Genomic DNA, 21,269 nt, shown 5'->3' on the forward strand with positions numbered 1-21,269 from the left:
CAAGCATGTGACAGCGTGTGGTAATCCTCTCACTAACACAATCATTAGGGGAACGTCAGGGGAATTACTGCGCCTCACATCAACGCTGACAAGACTGTATCGTGATGGAATGATCTACAGTATGTTGGTAGCTCAAATATAATCACAACAGACATTTAGCCCATTAACTGTCTAAATCTTGTTCGTCTAGAGGTTGATCGATTAAATTGTGAAGCAGGTTTTTTAAATATGGATGTTTTTTGTAATTTCTTGTACTGTATATTATCCACGAATGGACACAACCTTTTTTTGTAATCGATTTCTTATAATCAACTAAATTGATGAGTCTGATGTGATTAACCTCCTCTTGATCTTGTATCATACCATATCTAAAACCTACACAACACGGTACTTTGTGACACATTGTGAGCTTGTAGATCTGCTACTTTCATTTACAAAAAATAGTGTTTATTTGTCATAGTCGAGGCAAAAGTTTTAAAATAATTGCGAATCTTGCGATATTGATTTGTTCATACACCATCGCCCAGCCCTGGTGTGCTACACACAGGGCACAGGCACATCACGAGTGCATGCATGTGAAGCTGTTGTTACTATTCCTTTGGCGTCCCAAGTGACTCATCTGTGCTAAGCAAAGGTGACTTTGGTGGTTGTGGGCTGGCACGGGACATACTGACCCCCCACCACCACCAGCGTTAGATAGAGAACAGGGTGACCATATTTTTCAAAATCCCAAACTGGGACCCATAATGACTTAAATGGGAAAACCACCCATTTTCAATATTGATTATGTACCTTAGAGGGGTTGTGTGGAAATAAAAAAAAAGTTCCCCCCTTCTGTGTTGTCTAGAACTGGAGGAAGCAGTGACGTATACACTCTGCTGATGCTGATTGGTCGGAGAATCTGGCTCATGGCTGAGACAGATTTTAGTTTGCGAGTCACGGCTGCAAATCAAATATAAAAGCAAAGCCTGTTTTTTTCATATATCTGTGTTAGAAAAGAGGTTGACGTGTTCCCCAGCCCTGCAGTTTAGATTCCACGAAGCACCAACAACATAATAACCAACGCAAAACATCTATTGCCTCGAGTTGCAATAAACAACGGCCATCCGTTATTTTATATAGATCTTTATATGGATCTTCTCAGTGAGATGTCTCCTGTCTGTATTTGTAACTGCTTGTGTAGAATGGGGGATGAATCTCTGTCGTGTACAGGTATGTGTTTGTTCTGGCAGTCTACTGATATACAGTGACCTAATATATCGTCGTTGTCGGGTGGAAACCTTGTATGTCCAAAACCGTTCGTTTTGCATTTATCATTTTAATGATTCAAACTAGTGAAAACAGCCGATCTACAAGCACACAACGCCTCGCACCGCGAGGCGTTGTGTGCTTGTAGATCTGCTGTTTTCACTACTTTTGTGCGACGGCCTTGTACAATGAAGCAGGGCTTTACTTTGCGAAAGAACGTACAAATTGAGACTTGGAGATACGAGGTTTCCACCCCGACAACGACGATATGTACAAACAGACAAGGCCAGATGTAGGAGCTTAGCTCAAACGTTTTTACCATTATCATGATCATTAGTGAGGGCCAATTATATGAAGGTCTGAAAATTGGCGAAGATGTCCTTTGAACACGAAATCAAAAATAGAGAAAATAGCCAGTCTGCAAGCTCACAAGGCATTTTCTCTAGATCTGACTTTTCCTTTTTGTTTTGTTTTCATCAGTATGGGGGGGGACAGTTATTTTACCACTTAGCACACCTAAGTGACCGCACCGTGCAACAGCACCGAACATGATGAAAGTCTGCGAGAAGCACTCAAAAACAAAGACGTTATTATTATAACTCTGGACCAATTTAGCAAGTGAATATTGAAAAGCAGTAGCCTGACACTCAGCCTGAATTGACATTTCGTTTCACTCCATTATTCAGTCTGAACGTGCTTTCATCCACAGCAGTTTCTGGGATGGGCGTTGCCAAAGAGGCAGTCTTCTGTGATTGGTTCACCGCCTGACCAATCACAACAGTAGCAAAGCAGATGACGTAGTTGTTATATGGCTGGCTAGTGGCTAGCCTGTTGCTTGCTACTTGCTAACCAAAGAAACAGGCAGAATAGGAGCACTACGAATTAGTAAACCAAACACAACAAAACATGTCTGCTACTGATGTTTCATAGCGAGATCGATACGACCGCATGTTACCGCGACGGGCGACGCCATGTTTATGTTTGGGAATGTGTGGTACGGTCCGGCGGCGGCGCTGGGCTATTTGGAATCGCACATGACTTCTGGGAAAACCCCACCCACGCTGCTCACAAGCTCCGACGTCGTCGAGTTGAAGCGACGCTGATTCGCCGTACGGATTTCCAAACGAGGAAACCCTCTTCAATGAGAGCACTTCAGGACCCCTGAATCGCCGAAACAACATTTTAACGGGGTGTGGCTAGCGATTCAGGGTCTGTAACCAGGCTAGAGAAGCAGTACATTTGAGTGTTTTAGAGGTATTTGTCTAACCCTAACCCCCACCCAGCTTCAGGGAGGGGGGAGTCCATCAGCAAAAGTAGTTAATAATACAGCATCAAAATCATTTTAATCACTTTATCCATTTCTATGTTGGATATTCAAAAATAGCAGATCTACAAGCTCCAAGCGTGTTACTTTGTAGCCACGCTGTGAGCTTGTACATGTGATGTTTTTGAGAGGCGTTGCCCTAGCAGACAAACAGATGAGAGAGTTATAACAATGTCCTACCTGGGTCGTTGTCCAGCTCCTCTGTGTGAACCCCTTCTGCTTGACCCAACATTATGGGGACCCAGAGAGAGAGAGAGACACAGAGACAGAGAGAGAGAGAGAGAGAGAGAGAGAGAGAGAGAGAGAGAGAGAGACAGAGAGACAGAGAGACAGAGACAGAGAGAGAGAGAGAGAGACAGAGAGACAGAGAGAGACAGAGAGACAGAGACAGAGACAGAGAGACCAAGGAGAGAGAGAGGTTAGTGTTAGTCAACAGCAGTGGTGGAAAGTACAATATATATTGTTGTTGTCAGGCAGAATCTACACATTCTAACCTTTTGTCTTTTTTTTACTACATTACAATCATTAGAACATTTCAGTTACTAGTTACTTTGTACATTTCGATTGTTATTACAAAATCATACATTCAACATATAATTAACCCCCATTAAATAGCAGAACTACAAGCTCTTAGATCTGCTATTTTTGGAAATAAAAATGTATTAACCGGACATTCTGCCTAATGCGTTTGGAACTTTAAGTACATTTTGATGGCCATACATTTATACTTTTTTTTTTTTTTTTTTTATTCAGTACTTTTACTTGTAAACAGAAAATCTGAACATTTCTTCCTCCCCTGGTGAACTGCAATAATTATCCCTCACCACTAGGTGGAGTCAAAACCAAACATTCAAGGTCACAATCCTTCCAAGATTGCAAAGATTGACTACTGTATGTCTATCAACTACAAATCAAGTCATCACATTATCGGGACTGACAGCAATATTGAATCATTGAGCCGTGAGTATGGATGGTGAATGTATTTTAAATTGTAATCTGGCTGGGTTGTTTTTCCATTTGGCAAAAAGAAAAAGTGCTGTCATGCCACAGGGGAAATTAATAATCTCATCTACTGTAAGCCGACTCATAGTGTGCGTGTAGTACACATTGCATGCAAATAACCACACCACCACCTGTGTGGGCAGGGGGGGGGGATGCCCTTGTGCAACACAAGGTGGGACAGTTATTTATTAGAGCTAGACAGTCAGGTGGTCTCTGAGCGAACGGTGGGCTGCCTCGCACAGACACACAGCTCAACAAAACGGCACAACACTGTACACTGTGCTCACTAAAACTGTACTCTCCCAAAACACAACATCTGATTGCTTTCTCTAGCCGAACACTGCCACCTTGAGGCTAACAGGGGAATGGCTGTTCTAGGGTATCATCTCAAGTGATCTTGAAGGTGTTGTGTTTATTTTATAAAACATACAAGTGAAGAAATTGTTGCAGTTCAATTGTTCATCTGCTATTTTCTTTCCCCACAATATGCTGGGGTTTAAAGGAACATTTCACCCCCAAAATGACTTTTTTTCCATTGATTACTCACGCCATGGAGACTTGAGTTCAATCATATTTTTAGTTTTTTGTCGCATTCCTAAGACAATGATTTGAGTACAGTACAATGAATTTACCCCATTGATTCCGGATGGGGGTAAATTTACTATAATCACATTTATGTCTTAGGAATACGACAAATATAAAACAATATTATTGAACTCAAGTCTCCATGGCGTGAGTAATCAATAGAAAAAAGGTCATTTTGGGGGTGAACTACTCCTTTAAGTGGTTAAATAAAGTGAAGACTTGGCACTGCTTTAGAAACACAAATAAGTGGACCTTGATACAACACAGGCCAGCGTCATGTCCTGTTGTCTGTGTGAGGAAGCAAACACACACACACACGCTAACACAAAACACAGGCGCACACACAAGAGGACACACACGCATGCACATACCGTCATCTTCACATTCTTCCAGGGGTTTCTGAGGCTTGTCCAGGCACCGAGGGTCTATCCAGGAAGTGGTCTTTGTGTTGTGGCTAAACATAGACACAGGATACATTATCACTACTAGGAAATGACACCAAACACTGGAAGAATCTCTGCTTCATTTCTAACATGCAGCAAAGAGGACAACAACTGCAGGGAGACTAGCATAAAAATGTGTCTTCCAAACATTGAATCATTTAATATTTCACTATTCATATCAAGATTATATTTTATATTAGTAGCAGTCAGCATTATTTTGTTAGCAACACTGATGGCCAAAAAAAAAGCACCGTTGTTGCTGTTCCAGGCTAGTGATTAAAAGTGATTCATTCATAATGTATATATATGTATATATATGTATATATATATATATATATATATATATATATATATATATATATATATTATTTTTTATTTTTTTATGTTTTGGGACCTGGGGAGACACGAGATTAAACTTTTGCGGTCTTGAGCTGAAAGGGTGCAAGAACCCCTGGCCTAGAGGAAAAGGCAACAGGGTCTAACATCAGTGGGGGATGCATCCTCTGGGGTTCATTAAGGTCCACTCAACGTTCCAGGGCAATCTGACATGGGTCTCCTGGGAGCCGACGGTGTGCCGCGCCGTGCGACACCGGCGTGCCTCGAAGCAAGGTCAGGTGTGGTGTGGAACTTAAGACCATGGACAAGATGGGTAGGAATACAAATATCGTTTACATGAAAGAAGAGGAGCGATCCGAGCAATCCAAATGTAAAGGGGGAGACAGGAGAAGGAGACAGAGGGCGGGGGTAAAATCAAGGTACTTTATTCATTCCAAAGAAGTTAAAAAGCCAACATGTTCCGACCCACTGGTCTTCATCATACGTGTCCTGACCAAGAGGGTCCAAAGGCTTTTATACTTTTTTTTGTAATTAATAAAGTAGGCTACCGGGGCGCTTGCTGGCCTACCGGTCCAGGCGCACCCACATAGGCTCTGATGCCTGACAGCGTGTTGCGGGTTCGAGTCCCGATCCCGACGACCTTTGCTGCCTGTCACTCCCATCTATCTCCCCATTTCCTGTCAGTCTACTGTCCAATCAATGAAGGCATAAAAGCCCAAAAACTAATCTAAAAGAAAAAAGTAGGCAACCTTGATTTTACCCTCGCCTGCTTTACATTAGGAGTCGGATCGCTCCTCTTCTTACATGTAAATGATATTTGTATTCCTACCCATGCTGTCCATGGTCTTAAGTTCCACACCACACCTTGTTCCCATTGATCCTAGAAGCACCAACCATACGTTTTTAACTCAACTTGTACCACCTGCTTGTTCTCTCTTTTCCTGCTTTGTATGCATTTATCATTTTATATGTTGGGCTATTAAAAAACAGAGAACAGCAGATCTACAAGCTCACTTCATGCCGCGCTGCGTGCGAGCTTCAAAAATGTTTGGAAAACATTGAATTTGTCACATACTCTACTGAAGTAGACCTCCACGCTCTCGGTGACGGCCATCTCCTCATTATATGTTGGCTATTTGAAAACAGCAGATCTAAAAGCTCCCAGCGTGTCACTTCGTGCCAACGCTGCAAGCAGATCTAACATCTGTACATTTGACGGGGTTCCCACACATTTTTACCAATGAATTTCCAAAACCTTTGCAAACCTTTTCCAGAATATTTAACCCAATTTCCAGGACTATATAACAATAATTCAGCGCAATAACATGTCGCTTACTCCTATGTGCAATGCCCAAAGGCAGGCAGTGAAGAAAAATGTATGCGTGCACGCTGCGAACAGACCATGGCGTGCACAACGGACACGCACATGCCCACGTCAAAAGGTAAGAAAATTGTGGCAGGGAACCCTCATGTAAATTTATGGTGGCAGTAAACACAATAACGAAAAACAATGTATAGCTATTCTTTTTCAGGACCTTCCGAGACCCTTGATCAATTCCAAAACTTTTCCAGTACTGGAAAAATATTTTTCTAATTTCAAAATATTTCCAGGAATTTCATGACCATGGGAAACCTGACATCTGTACATTTGAAAATGTTTGGAAAAAAACCTCTAAATAAAAGTTTGTTAAATGTTGAATGCGGCCAACGTACTCTATGAAGTAGACCTCCCCGCTCTCTGTGTAGGCCATCTCCCAGCTGTCAGGCAGGGGGCCCTGGGGGTCCTCTTCGGGGTGAGGGTGTGTCTGCTGTGTGCTCTCCGTGGTGGCAGATGGCGAGGGGCTGGTCCCGCTGTAGGACGGGGCGCTCTGGCGGACGGGGGCGAAGGGGTGCACCGAGTGCTGAAGCTCTTCACTAGAGTCTCCTGCAGGGGTGGGGGGAGATGGATGGATTGATTGATTGATTGATTGATTGATTGATTGACTACTTTATTAGTCAGAAATGTAAACAGCACAGTGGTACATCAAGGCTAAAGACACATGTTTCCATTGTCGCCCTATGCATTAAATTCATCAACATAGCATAAAAGATTAACACAATAATACATGTCATCAACAAATACAAACACTATATGTTTATACTATTTATTTATACGGTGGCAGTGAATGACCCCTCTTTTCAGTCTAGCCCTGTTCTGGGGCTAGTCATAAGGCCAAGCTATAACGCAGCCAATCTTATAAGAGATTTGGTGCAGAGGGAAAAAAGGAGGGGATCACGTATAGACCCCTGACGGTCAATAAGTATGTGGTCAACAAAGTAAGGAAATGGAAAATACATTAATTACATTTAGCATTTGATGTTTGTATGACGACTTACTTCGAAGCTATCTATTAAACTATGAAAAGATTTGCAACACAATTTTATACAATATGTAGGGCTCCCTGTTTCATCTCTCTCTCTCAGCTACAGTAGTAGGTCCTTGGCCTGAAAAACTTTGAGGACCCCAGTGCTAAAACACAATGAGTGTGAATGGACACGCGGTTGCTCGCTAAAGATGTACAGTACAAGATGACCGACAATATTCATACATATATCAGGGTCAAATCTAGCAAAGTTGCATTGCATCCAGCAGTCACAATTTCTGTACCAATTACTTCCCAGCACGTTACTCTATTTCTGTACAGCAGGGGTCTTCAATGTTTTCAGGCCAAGGACCCCTTAGTTGAGAAAGAGATGAACCCCAGGGACCCCCCACAACCTGTTCCTAGATTCCATATAGTTTCATCGTTTGACAGCACAATCATTGTATTCGGTATTGTCAATGTCAATTTGTGTTTTCGTATCTAACTACTTAAACCGTCAATACTTAATTTGACATTTCACTTTGTACTTAGTCTGCTCTTTTTCCCCTCTACGCCAAACCTCTTTGCCGAAAATAGACGATCTACAAGCTCACACCGCCTTGTAGCGCGAGGCGGTGTGAGCTTGTAGATCTGCTATTTTTGGCTAAAGCTCTCAGGATATGGACGCTAGGATTCAAGTGGTTAACATAAAAAAGGAGAAAAAGGTTTCTATCACACAAAGATTTGGAGGACCCCCTGTAGTAACTCTGTACAGTACTTCCCAGTACGCTCCTCTTCTATAGTTTTTGGGCCAGTAATAAAAGTAGGCCAGCCGTACAGAGTGTTGCTAACATCCTGAACTGCTTCCTAATGTAGGTTTCAGCGTTGCCAGATTTAGGTGAGAGAAATAAGCAACCGGGTCTAGGGAAACAAGCCCAAAAGAAGTGACTAATATAGGACACATAAGCTCTTAACCTATATGCAGTCAGTGGCTATTTTAAAAGAGCCGATCCTCAAGCTCACAACGCGTGTTGTGAGCTTGTAAATTGGGGGGGTTGATGACATGAAAAAAAGAATCGCACACTACTTTTTTTCTTTTTTTTACGTGTACGATTCCCTTTTGGGGGCATATCTCCTTGTATGGGCATATCTCCTTGTATGGGCCGTTCTGTCTGTGACATCAGCTGTGGTGATGTCGGTCTCTGCATACTTTCTATCACGTTAGTCTGGTGTGACGTCAGGTCTCGTACAACGGACGTAAGGACACACAAAGCCAGATACAGTAGGAGCGGTCAGCAGCCCAGTAAGCCCGGTCAGGACCTGGAAGTCAGTGACGTCTCGATTGGGGTCAGATCAAGTCAAACCGTGACTAGTCAGATCTGGCCTAGAATATCACCTGATTTCAACCAACATAAATCCTGCCCACGAAAACGGATGTCCTGGCTGAATCAGAGAGGGTCCGATCGAGGCCAGATGAATATCATAACTAGTCAGATATGTCCCAGAATATAAGCTTATATGCTCATATTTCAGCTAACATTACAAACCAATAACAATAATCCTGTCAAACAAAAAAGTCCATATGACGTCCTGGTAATGACATCAAGATCATCCCCATATGGGCTGTGATCTGGCCCAGTTCTGAACGTCACCGGAGTCACCGGAGGACGTTATCATAACGTCATCATGACGTCATTTGGCTTGCAGGGACCGCTCAAAAATACAAGCGGATGCAACTACCAATATACCTGTATACACAAGCAACTTTACGGAAAAAGGAAGTCCAAAGTGGCTTATAATAAGCCGAGGTGGCAACAGTGTTTGCAGACAGATACACATGCTGCTGACTGGGCACTTCACACCCTTGGATCTCTACCACCTCGCTTCCTGTGGAATCACTTTCACACACTTCACATTCAGACTGCCACCTCGTCTGGCTCACACTCAAACACCAACACTCACACATACACAGTTAACAGCTTTAACACAAAACACACACTCACTCACGCACGCACGCACGCACGCACACACTGACTGTAGAAATACTCCAGTTTGAAGCCGTCAACCTACTTTGAAAGCCAACTGACCTACTAACATAAATAAAGAAGTCCGTATCAAAGATAATCCAAATCATAACTAACACTGTAACAGCACTATTAAAAGAGCACTGATCCAGAGCCACTGACCAGTTTACTACTAACGGATATCCTCTCTGTCGGACAGGGGCGTCGCACCAAATTCTGGGCCCTGGGTACAAGGATTCACTGCGGGCCCCTGAATGTTCTTCATAGGGGAGGGGGTTTAACCCATTTAAGACTGGGAACGCGTTATTACGCCTTATTTTGTGCTTTAACTATAGAGGGTATGCACGTCCACTGGGACCCGCCCCCTAATCTAGACAGAGTGGCAAAACATTGAGCAGCAATGTTGGTGAGTTTAACTTTGTTTAATACAATTAGATAGGACTTCTGTTTGGATGTATGGGCTGTCAATGGCAGAAAGTAGTTTTTTGCCACTCAGTAGGCATTCCTACATAACTTCCAGCAACAGTGATGTCACGCGCATACCCTCTATAGCAGATATACAAGCTCGCAGCGTGAGCTTGTATATCTGCTATTTTTCAATAGCTAAAGTATTTAAAAGTTAAGGCCCCTCCAACTTGGGCCCTACTAACTCAGTCCCACCCCCCCCCCCCCCACCCCCCATTGTGACGCCCCTGTATCCAGGATTCAAATTCAAAAGCATCAAAAGTAGCAGATCTACAAGCTCCAAACGTGTTGCGAATGCTTTTGTGGGAGGCCGCAGTGTGATCAAGCAAGCCGTTCATTTACCAAACGCAAAAAGACAAAAAGTTAAGATATGCAGAGAAGAGGTTTCTGTCATGTCAGCAGCGAAATGTCACTGCTATCAACACATTGCAAATGCACATGCTGCTATCAAGGCTATGACTGCCAGCGACATCGTAAAAAAACAAGATCATTTCATATCGTCGTCGTCGTCGGGTGGAAACCTCGTATCTCCAAGTTTCAAATTTGTACGTTCTTTCGCAAAGCAAAGCCCTGCTTCATCATACAAGGCCGTTGCACAAAAGTAGTGAAAACAGCAGATCTACAAGCACACAACGCCTCGCACCGCGAGGCGTTGTGTGCTTGTAGATCGGCTGTTTTCACTAGTTTAAATCATTTTTAAAATGATAAATGCAAAACGAACAGTTTTGGACATACAAGGTTTTCATCACCCGACAACGATATTATGGATGGAGGCTGTGTTCGTTCCATCAGCGTCCCACTGATTACAGCCAGATGGCGCTATTTGACCCTCTCTCTCTCTCACGCACGCACGCACGCACGCACGCACGCACGCACGCACGCACGCACGCACGCGCAGACAGACTGAGGCAGATGTGCAGAACAAACCCAGTCAGAGAGCACTCTACTCACCCAGCACACAAAGAACCACTTGTATCCTCTACCCTGCTCCTGCAGCCCCCCTGAAAACACAGCTAAGTCCTCTCTCTCTCTCTCTTTCCCTTTCTCTGCACCTTTTCATTGGCTTCACAGAGCTTACAGGCCTTTGAAATGGAAAGACAATTGAGTCCTTGCGAGGCGAGCCTCCGCTCTTCTTCCCTCTGCACTGTCTCTGTCTGCCGTCCTCTTCAAGCAGCGTTGCCAGGTTTTGTGCGAGATATAAGCAACCGGGGTCTATGAAAACGAGTCCACAAGAAGCGAACGGTCTGACCACTCGAGTCCCATTAGATTAGCCTACTTATATCAGCTATTTGAAAAGCTATTTGAGAACCACTGATTAAGGCCTAGCCGCCTAGGCCAGACGGAGCTGGATATTTCAGATATCCTGTTTTTTCAGATATCCACATAGAAAGATATCTAGGTCCACACGACAAAGATATCTAGGTCTAAAATAATCTGAGTCCCCAGACCTCCACTAGGGGGACAAGCACACACACAGTAAAGTCTTCAGAGATATCCGGGTTCCCTGTCTACACGGATCCAGTGAATCGGATATTTTTCAATGTCTCCACTTATTTATCCGGTTTCAAAAATATCCAGCTTCGCGGCCAAAACATCCAGCTTCATGTGGCTTCAAGCCCCAACTGCACAAAAAAATGTCTAGCAAATGTCTAGCTTCAGAGATATCCAGCTCCGTGTAGCCGGCACCTTAAACAACATTCAGGAAGCAAGCCCAACTAAATGGCATTCTTTGACTACCAACCTTTACAAGCAACTTTACAGAAAAACAAGTACACAGTCGCTTAAAATAAGCAGAGCTGGCAACACCTCTCTCTCTCTCTCTCTCTCTCTCTCTCTCTCTCTCTCTCTCTCTCTCTCTCTCTCTCTCTCTTTCTCACCCTGACCAGCCGGCCCCTCCCTCTTCCCGTCTACCTCTTCCTCTGCTCTCCTCCGTTCCACCTCCACTGACTCCTCCCACTTTTAATCTGTCAGTCCAGATGTTGTTGTCAAAGGTTCTCTGCAGGACTGTTTGAACACCAACGACTCCTGTTCCCTTCCACATCCGTCAGACTTGCTTTTTTGAGCGGTGGTCACACCGTCTCCATAGCGTGGCCGTGTGTGTAGGTATGTTTGTTTGTTTGTTTGTATGTGGGTCTGTATGTAGCCTCAAGCCTGTGGTGTAGTACCTTTTCTGACCACACATGTTAAGGGAGGGGCGCTGTTGTTCAGGCCAGGCCCCCCCCCACACACACACACACACACACACACACACACACACACACACACACACACACACACACACACACACACACACACACACACACACACACACACACACACACGGGGGGGGGAACCACCGCTCAGTTCACACGGGTGTGATTTTTTTTTTATTCTCCTAATCAAGTAAACAAATGCCCTATTTCAGGGGTTCTCAAACCTTTTTTAGGCTGTGACCCCCCAAATGAACATATTTGAACTGGGGACCCCCACCCTGACAAGCAAGCACTTGGAATTGTAGGTATTGGAAGATATGTGATCCTGTTTTTATTGGTTACTGTAGTATTCTATATGTTCTTACGGCTAGCAGACAATTGTGGAAAGGAGAGACGAAGAAACACTCTATTCTAGGTCCTGGAGGATTGTCAGACATTCCGAGCTGATAACGGTGTCCGTATTAGTCTGTCTAAAGGTGAAGAACTGGAGCAGGAGCTGTACATTCAGGGAGCAAACGAATAGCTTCCCATGAGAACCGAGTTTTGTTTTGGCGAGGGGTGAAGAAATGAGACATCAACAATAACTGTTTGTAGGTGGGAGGTGTGAGCTTGGGAGTATTCACTCAGCCCCTCCCGTGGCTACAAATCCACCCCACCGAAATCCTATGAACTGTGTCTCCCAAATGTCACATCGTTGACCAGCTACCAGCCCCCTCCCAGACAAAATGAAGATAAGAACAGACATTTGACTGCCAGACAGACTGAGATGGGAGGCCATATCTTTTTCCTTCGTTGCAGGACACTTGTGTGCTCGCCGCGCTGGACATATGGATTACTGATCAGTATTTGTATCTCGGTCCTCCGTGTTATCTGTGTGTCAGTCATAGCTAATATAGGCTCGTAGATAATGATAATTGCATAAGCTGTAATACTTTTTTATTTTTATTTAGTTAATAAATATTGTCTTTCAACAAACAGACGTCCTTTGTGCAACAAGCGTCATTCTTGAGCATAGCTCTGGCTTCGCCTTCTGGTGGTAAATTCCACGGCGCTAAGTAGTTTATACATTTGAATAGAAGCCTTTCAAATATGGTGACCCCGACGTGATGACGTTTTGTTGCTTTTTTCTGATTTCGGCGATTTAACCGATCACCATAACTGCATCAGATCAACCACCCAGACGGCCGTCAAAATAAAAAGGTGAGCAGAACCTCTTAAACTGGAACTCTGCACATTGGCATAGGTTCCAAATTGTATGGTTGATTTGATTTCAAGTTACACGTGATCTAGAACCGTTACTGTATGACAGACACACACATACGGGACCCACTTAATAGTAATAGCTGCGGGTTTTTGAAGAAGGTTTGTTCTACACCTAAGTAAAAGCTAGAAAAGTATTGTAAGGTTTGTTCTACACCGAAGTAAAAGCTAGAAAAGTATTGTAAGGTTTGTTCTACACCGAAGTAAAAGCTAGAAAAGTATTGTAAGGTTTGTTCTACACCTAAGTAAAAGGTAGAAAAGTATCTCCTAGACGTAGGAAAGTCTACCCGAGGTAAAGGGGTAGATAAATGTATTAAAATAACAGTGTAAAAAGAGAAAGTTCAAAAAATAATAAAATCACACCCGTGTGAATTGAGCAAAGCATGTAAGTGAGTAGGGGGTCGTGGATCTCCGGAAGCAAAGCATATAAGTGAGTAGGGGGTCGTGGATCTCCGAAAGCAGTGAGTAGGTGGTCGTGGATCTCCGAAAACAAAGATTATATTAGATTAGATTAGATTAGATTAGATTAGATTAGAGTTTATTTGTCGTGGATCTCCGAAAACAAAGATTATATTAGATTAGATTGGATTAGATTAGATTAGATTAGAGTTTATTTGTCGTGGAACTCCGAAACAAAACACAGAATTGAGCGGTGGTCGTGGATTTCCGAAACAATGCATGTGTGTGTGTATGTATGTGTGTTTTAATCCTATTTTTCTCCCCTGGTGATAACCTTGTGAAAGAAAAGGGAAAAATCAAACCCAGTATGAAGTGAGCAGTGTTGCATGTGTGCGTGAGTATGCTATGGCAGAAAAGAGACGGACACGAGGAGCTCGCCACCACCCTCGCTTAAATGAAATATTTCCTCCCTCCACAGATAGATAAGATGGACCCGAAGTTACCCATTGTAACTGATAGGTTTTTGGTTTAAATTCCCATATTTGTAATTCCTTTAGAATGATTACTCTTTCGCAAGAAGACTCAGCTTTTACCCACAGGATAAAATCACAGTTAGTCAGAGTCTCACACAATAAAAGGAGACCACACCAACACGTGGGTTTTCTGTTAAGTGATATTGAAAGTATAGTCAGAGTTCAAAGTGTACAGAGCGGTTATATCAGTGAAATACATATGTATGTCATGTAAAGTGTCATGTTTTGTTAAATGTTAAATGTTTGTGTGTGTGTGTGTGTGTGTAGGCCTACAGAGTAAGTGTCCAAGTGCTGTTATAATTTATAGATTGAATGGAGGGTGTTGTTGGGGTCTGCAGGCCCCAAACATGCATCACTGCCTTATTTTGACCATGGTGCCCCACCTAATAATGTATGAAATCATTCAGAAGCAAAATTGATGTAGAAAAAAAAAAAAAAAAACCCTCTCCACAAGTAATTTGATAGTTATGTTGAAAACAATAGAGGAATTAGGTGCACGACTGTGCTCGTATGAATTAATGATTACCCACATCCTATATACTAGTTCAAAATGTGTATCAAATAGTAGTACAGGAAGTATTTGTCTTAGTGTTGTTTGTTTATTTATTTTATTTCTATTTTATGATTTGAGTACAAGGGGACCCCGATGCAAACAACCCAATGAACTTTATGTGGTTTGAAACTTAGTAGTGGTACTTCTATAAGTGACCTCTAGCCCCCCCCCCCCCCCCCCCCGTCATAGTAACCTCAGGTTATGTGTGGTGTCATTCAACAACATATAGTTTTTAACGTGTAAAGGCCCCAGCCTAGATTGAAGGCTTTATGCCAGTTGTACTTTTTATATCTAATTGTCAGTCAAGTGTTATATAAATCCCACGATGCAAACAGCTGGATTGTTGAGGGTAATCACCGTGAATGCAATACAACCTGTTCACGCCTACTTTTCGATCCCAGAGTTGTAATCCAACTGTTCAGCTCTCCGTGCCATGGTACGATATAAGGGGGCCAGAATCTCAGTCAAACTTGGACTCCAGAGGCCATAAAACAGTCCCAAGACCTTAAGGTAATGTGTCACAATGCTGTCACTAGGGCAATTCCTGACTCTTCTAGTCCATCGAACACTCCGTTTTGTATGGATGTTTCTGAAAAAGACGGCATTTTTAATGCCGTTCTATTCCAGAAACATAAGGGGGCACGTAGAATTAGAGCTTAGAATTAGAGTTTACTACTCAAAAAATTTAAACATTATAGTAAATTTAAAAATGTTGCCACATGGCATACATAGTTATGTATCACCCATTAGTGATAAATACCACACATGGCATTAAAGCATACTTATCGTCCAATAATTTCTCCATCACAGCGGACAAGAAAGAAAAGATAGCAAAGTGCCTAATTACAATACACGTCACATACACCAGTGGCGGGTTCAAAGTAGCAGACAAATTAGATGGCCTACTTAGAAACCAGGCAGAAGTCCACTCATGTGCAGACGAAACTAATAAAATGAAATGTTTTCTCTCTCTACAGAATACATGCACCACCTCTGACTGAAAAAACGAGACCTGGGCGTAATAGATAAGTATCCATTCACATAAAAGTAATAAGTAAAAACAAGCCTCAAGGTGAATACATTATACATATTATAACAGAGGTGAAAGGGTGAAATTTAACACATAATACACATAGACACAACACCCATAGGATGTGGATCTTTAATTATATTTCTATATGTTGTGGACAATATTTCCTTACTGCGTTGTAATTGTCAAAATTAACTCAAAATTAAGAGAGAGCACGAACCATTGATTATTCTGTTGTACCTTTGTCTTGAATTCTCTCTCTCCATAGTAAACATTCCATTCTCACTCTGATCACTCTCCTGTCTTATTTCTGTGTGATGGATTATTGTATCTCATATGGGAATAAGAAGGTGTTGTTGTTTAATAATAATGGTTCCATCAAAATGGTCCTACGTCGCCGCATACTAATGTAACGTTGACCGTCCGGGCGAGGAGGCACTTTCTCTCCCCCACGGTGGGTCGGTGTTACAATACGTATCAAAGAACCAGCTGTGAGTTTGGAAGTTTACTGTGTTTTCAGACAAGGTCATTATTTTGACAACAGTACAATTTATTTAACATTCCCTGCTTGGACATCCGCCACTGGACCGCTGGACACATGGTTTTCTGTTTGCATGCTCCACGGTCCGAGGACGGATCTTTATGCACCATCGGTGACCGGAATATTATTTTAAGATAAGTATAATGTTTTCTTCAGTTATCTACGCAACGAGTCGCTTCTCAGTTTGAATTATTGTTTTGATTTTTGATATTTAAGGGAGATGGACAAGGCAAAATAATGTTTTAGTATCGCTCATTGTCTATTTTACCTGCACTTGAGTAAACGCATAAATTGCCCGGACACATCCTATCATATTGTCTGTGCCAACATAGGGGAATTACAGTAGGCCTAGAGACACCATTCATTATATAATTATTTTAAATTATAACATTCGTAACTACTTTTAATTTTTTATTTTATTAATCCTTTATATATACTGTTGACATTATGGGGAATTCTCATTCCCCACCTCACACATTCCACTCAGTGGATTCCAAAAACAGACCCATGCCACGCACTGGATGTCCCCTCAGACAGGGACCTATTAACAAAATTGATAAATCACTTTTTGAAAGTTGTGATGATGATGAGGTGTTATTTGACAGAACAAAAAACGACCCCTTCTCCTCTTTCTCAAGGTGTGGACCCGATTGAACCTGCTGTCGGCTGGACCCCCAGGACTCCTTTTTCCCCACCATGATGCCTAAAATACAGGCTGTATTGACCCCAGACGGTCACGTCACTTTACATTCACCACATGATCTATCACTCAAATGGGGATCCGGGGCAAGCCGACAGCAGAGCCAACCATGATCATGGAACCTAGGTAATACACCTCACATCCAGAACACCCATATGCCCCTACACAGGGCCCACAAGCTCGTAAGCCAGATTACAAGACAATTCAGTGTTTTAGCTGCGGAAAATATGCACACACGAAACCAAGGTGTTACAATCTTAACCCAGAACTCCTGTTTAAACCATAGATGAACTTGATTAAATCTTAACTTTTGATCATTTCATATACATTTGTCATTATAGCTTTTCTCAGCCTCTAATAATTCTTTAGGATTCTAAAGGTCTCTGAGAAGTTGAAAGTATTTAAATATATAGTTGGTAAATGCCAAATCAGATTTACACTTCAAAATGTGTTAAAAACTATTGTAATATAAGTTTACTGCCTGCCATATGCCCATATGGTGAGTGTGTGAGTGCGTGCACGTATGCATGTTGGTGTGCACGATTGATCCCTTTTTCTTCCTCACTCCCCTTCTCCCATTATGTCTCTGTGTGGGTGCACATGTGCGTGCGTGCACATGAGCGTGTGCGTGTATGTGGATGCGTGATTGGAGCTCTGTGTGTGTGTGTGTGTGTGTGTGAGAACTGGGAACGTCTGGTTATTTTCTAGTTTCCCCGGCCTTATTGACATTTGAGTCTCACTCTGTTTTGACTAATTCTGAGATTTCCTTATTTGAGTAAAGATACTTGGTTACTTTTCTACCACTCCAGGTGGCTACAGTATCTTGTTTTCCTTCCGGACTGGAAGGAATTAACAATAACATTTTAGTGAGCTTGTAATCTGCTACTTTTGGTGAATATCCCCTTAGAATAGGGATGCTGGGGTTTATTGATTGAATACCAAGTATAAATGTTTATTTTAAATCTGTTCTATAGAAGCAGATGTTTTCTCAAGTTATATGTTTGTTAGGCCTATTATGGACAGTACTGTATTTGTTATTATTTTAAATAATAGTAAATATGCTACATTTGCATAAAGCAAGTATTTGTCTACTCCCATCACACACACAGATCTAGAAGACAGAGTCAATCTAAAAAATATAGAACTAGAACACATAATTCATAGATCTTAGAACACATAGAATTCATAGATCTAAAACACATAGAATCAAAAACATAGATCTGGAACTGCTCAAATTCACAGCTCCACTTTGTACCGAGGTTTGATTTTTTATTTTGTTTTGAAAGTTGTGTAAATAATTTAAGAACTGTGACATCTGTGGGTTTGAAAATGTATTTTTTTTTTTTTTTTTTTTTTTTTATTATTTTATCCAGCCCTTTCCTGTGACACAGGAGAATCTATGCCTACCAGAACCTATGTTCTACCTGTCATCCCAACGGTAGCCCCTCTCTGTTTATGTTCCCACAACAAAGAGACTGTGGATCACTCGAGCTCTGCTGTCCTCTGGGTGTGTGGACGGACGGCCAGGCATTTTCTTCCAGCCAGGTGGAATGGCTGTGGTTATGCAGGAATAGTCTACAGTTGTACTGATGTATGCCCGGTCGTCTAGACACCCAGGGGGCAGGTGAGTCCCGCGCAAAGCGCTCTATAGAAACTGAGACAAACCTAGACAAAATTAGAAAATGAATATCCTAGATGCCTGATTCCACAGCGGATTTCCAGATGAGTACTGTACTTCTTACCCAAGAGCCATGCGTTCTGTTGTCCTTAGAAATCGTCAGGTCAGAGGAGATTTATTCGAGGGGCCCCGCACAAATACTCTAGAGCAGTCCTTCTCAATCTTTTTGGTTATTTCCAACCCAATTTCCCTGATTTGGGAATCCAAGCTATGATATACCCCCATTTTTACATGTTTTTTCCCCTTTTTATTACATATTTTTTTAACTTTTTAAGTATGAATAGTATCGTGTTTTGCTTTGGGCCATTTTATTTTTGAGTGCCTCTGTAGTACCCCCGCAATATCCCCATTTGAGAAACACTGCTCTAGTAAGCAATCTATCTTTGTTATTTTCTATACCTAGATTGACACCACCATGGTCTAAAGCCATGGACTGGTGCAGGATGTATTGATTACAATATGTTTGTTGGACAATGTTTAATGAATAAGTTTTTTTTATATACAGCACAGTAAGGACTTAAGTGATGTCTTATATTAAACAACATTGATAAACTATGTATTTTGATACTGACACACATATCTGATAGATGTAATACCTGTGAATAGGTATTTCAAAGGGGGACTTTGGAAGATATGTGATCCTGTTTTTATTGGTTACTGTAGTATTCTATATGTTCTTACGGCTAGCAGACAATTGTGGAAAGGAGAGACGAAGAAACACTCTATTCTAGGTCCTGGAGGATTGTCAGACATTCCGAGCTGATAACGGTGTCCGTATTAGTCTGTCTAAAGGTGAAGAACTGGAGCAGGAGCTGTACATTCAGGGAGCAAACGAATAGCTTCCCATGAGAACCGAGTTTTGTTTTGGCGAGGGGTGAAGAAATGAGACATCAACAATAACTGTTTGTAGGTGGGAGGTGTGAGCTTGGGAGTATTCACTCAGCCCCTCCCGTGGCTACAAATCCACCCCACCGAAATCCTATGAACTGTGTCTCCCAAATGTCACATCGTTGACCAGCTACCAGCCCCCTCCCAGACAAAATGAAGATAAGAACAGACATTTGACTGCCAGACAGACTGAGATGGGAGGCCATATCTTTTTCCTTCGTTGCAGGACACTTGTGTGCTCGCCGCGCTGGACATATGGATTACTGATCAGTATTTGTATCTCGGTCCTCCGTGTTATCTGTGTGTCAGTCATAGCTAATATAGGCTCGTAGATAATGATAATTGCATAAGCTGTAATACTTTTTTATTTTTATTTAGTTAATAAATATTGTCTTTCAACAAACAGACGTCCTTTGTGCAACAAGCGTCATTCTTGAGCATAGCTCTGGCTTCGCCTTCTGGTGGTAAATTCCACGGCGCTAAGTAGTTTATACATTTGAATAGAAGCCTTTCAGTATATTACATTTAATGTGATTCGGTTCCACAGATAGATATTGTGAAAATAGTAGATCTACATGCTCACAACGCCTCGTACTGCAAGGCGTTGTGAGCATGTAGATCGGCTATTTTCAAAATGTTCTACTTGCTTACTTAATTTGACAGTTTGGCCAGTTTGGTCTTGAAAGTCCTTAGATTGTCACGTTATAAATGTGCAGATACCCTGTATACACTTATAGGCTACTGTGTGTTGGCTTGTTTACCGTTGAGGGAGAAAAAAATGACATTAAGCTAATCATCTGGGGACCCCACAAAATAATTTGGGGACCCCAAATTTGAGAACCACTGCCCTATATGATCACACTACAGCACCTATCAAAAATAGCAGCTCTACAATCTTGTCAATGCTATTTTTGAATTTGAATGTTGAAAAGACAGAGACGATCTGCCGTCGTTGGGGTCTCCCTAGCCTTCCACTGAGAAATGTAGACCCCCGGTGTCATTTTATCATACACGCCCCCTTCCTATAATATATAGGAATATGGGTTTGTAATATTTTTACAAACCCATTGCAACTTTAAACTCCATTTTAACCACGATAGATTCAGCAAATCTATCACCCATCTGTGGTTACGGTGACTGATAATGGCCTTGTGCGAGTAGGCCGTGATAGCAAGGACTTTTTTTTTTGTTTCTTTCAATTTTATTAAAAATGTCTTTATTTTTTCTCCTTTTAATAAACTGAATAAATTCAATAGTAATTGAAAAAACACAGCAACCAAGGACATGTGTTTTCAATAAGTAACATGGTGAAAATGGAGCACAAAGGGTTTTTATAAGGAAGAGAGTCTGATAAGGAAGGGGTTCTGATAAAATGAATATCAAATATCGAAATACTGAATCAAGCAATTTAAACACCATCTCGTGCTCACAAAAGCTGGAGTAGACGCAAAAATAACCCCAAACATTATTGCATTTTTTGAAGTGTGCACTTGTAAAGTTACTATTAAGTTCATTTTTTGAAGTGTGCACTTGTAAAGTTACTATTAAGTTCAGTTAAGTGCGTACCTGTAAAACTAGAGTACATTTCAGTGAAGTGCGTACCTGTAAAGCTAGTGTACATTTAAGTGAAGTGCGTACCTGTAAAGCTACTATTCATTTCAGTGAAGTGCGTACCTGTAAAGCTACTATTCATTTCAGTGAAGTGCGTACCTGTAAATATTCATTT

General features: G+C 41.9%; 1 protein-coding gene across 1 annotated transcript in view; it reads right to left on the reverse strand.

Moving 5' to 3' along the window:
* Positions 1-2,444: 2,444 nt before the first annotated feature.
* LOC308286832 (membrane-associated guanylate kinase, WW and PDZ domain-containing protein 1-like) overlaps positions 2,445-21,269 on the reverse strand; it is a gene marked incomplete at its 3' end in the record, with an annotated part of 229,261 nt that continues 210,436 nt past the window's right edge. The window contains exons 5-8 of the mRNA XM_080727955.1: positions 6,652-6,862; positions 4,531-4,613; positions 2,753-2,788; positions 2,445-2,470 (exon numbers count right to left, since the gene is read on the reverse strand). Coding sequence (XP_080584081.1) covers positions 2,445-2,470; positions 2,753-2,788; positions 4,531-4,613; positions 6,652-6,862 — 356 coding nt within the window. The remainder of the gene's footprint in view (positions 2,471-2,752; positions 2,789-4,530; positions 4,614-6,651; positions 6,863-21,269) is intronic.

The sequence above is a fragment of the Nannobrachium achirus genome, assembly GCF_963921795.1.
Source record: "Nannobrachium achirus genome assembly, chromosome: 6".
In the NCBI taxonomy this organism is placed as follows: Eukaryota; Metazoa; Chordata; class Actinopteri; order Myctophiformes; family Myctophidae; genus Nannobrachium; species Nannobrachium achirus.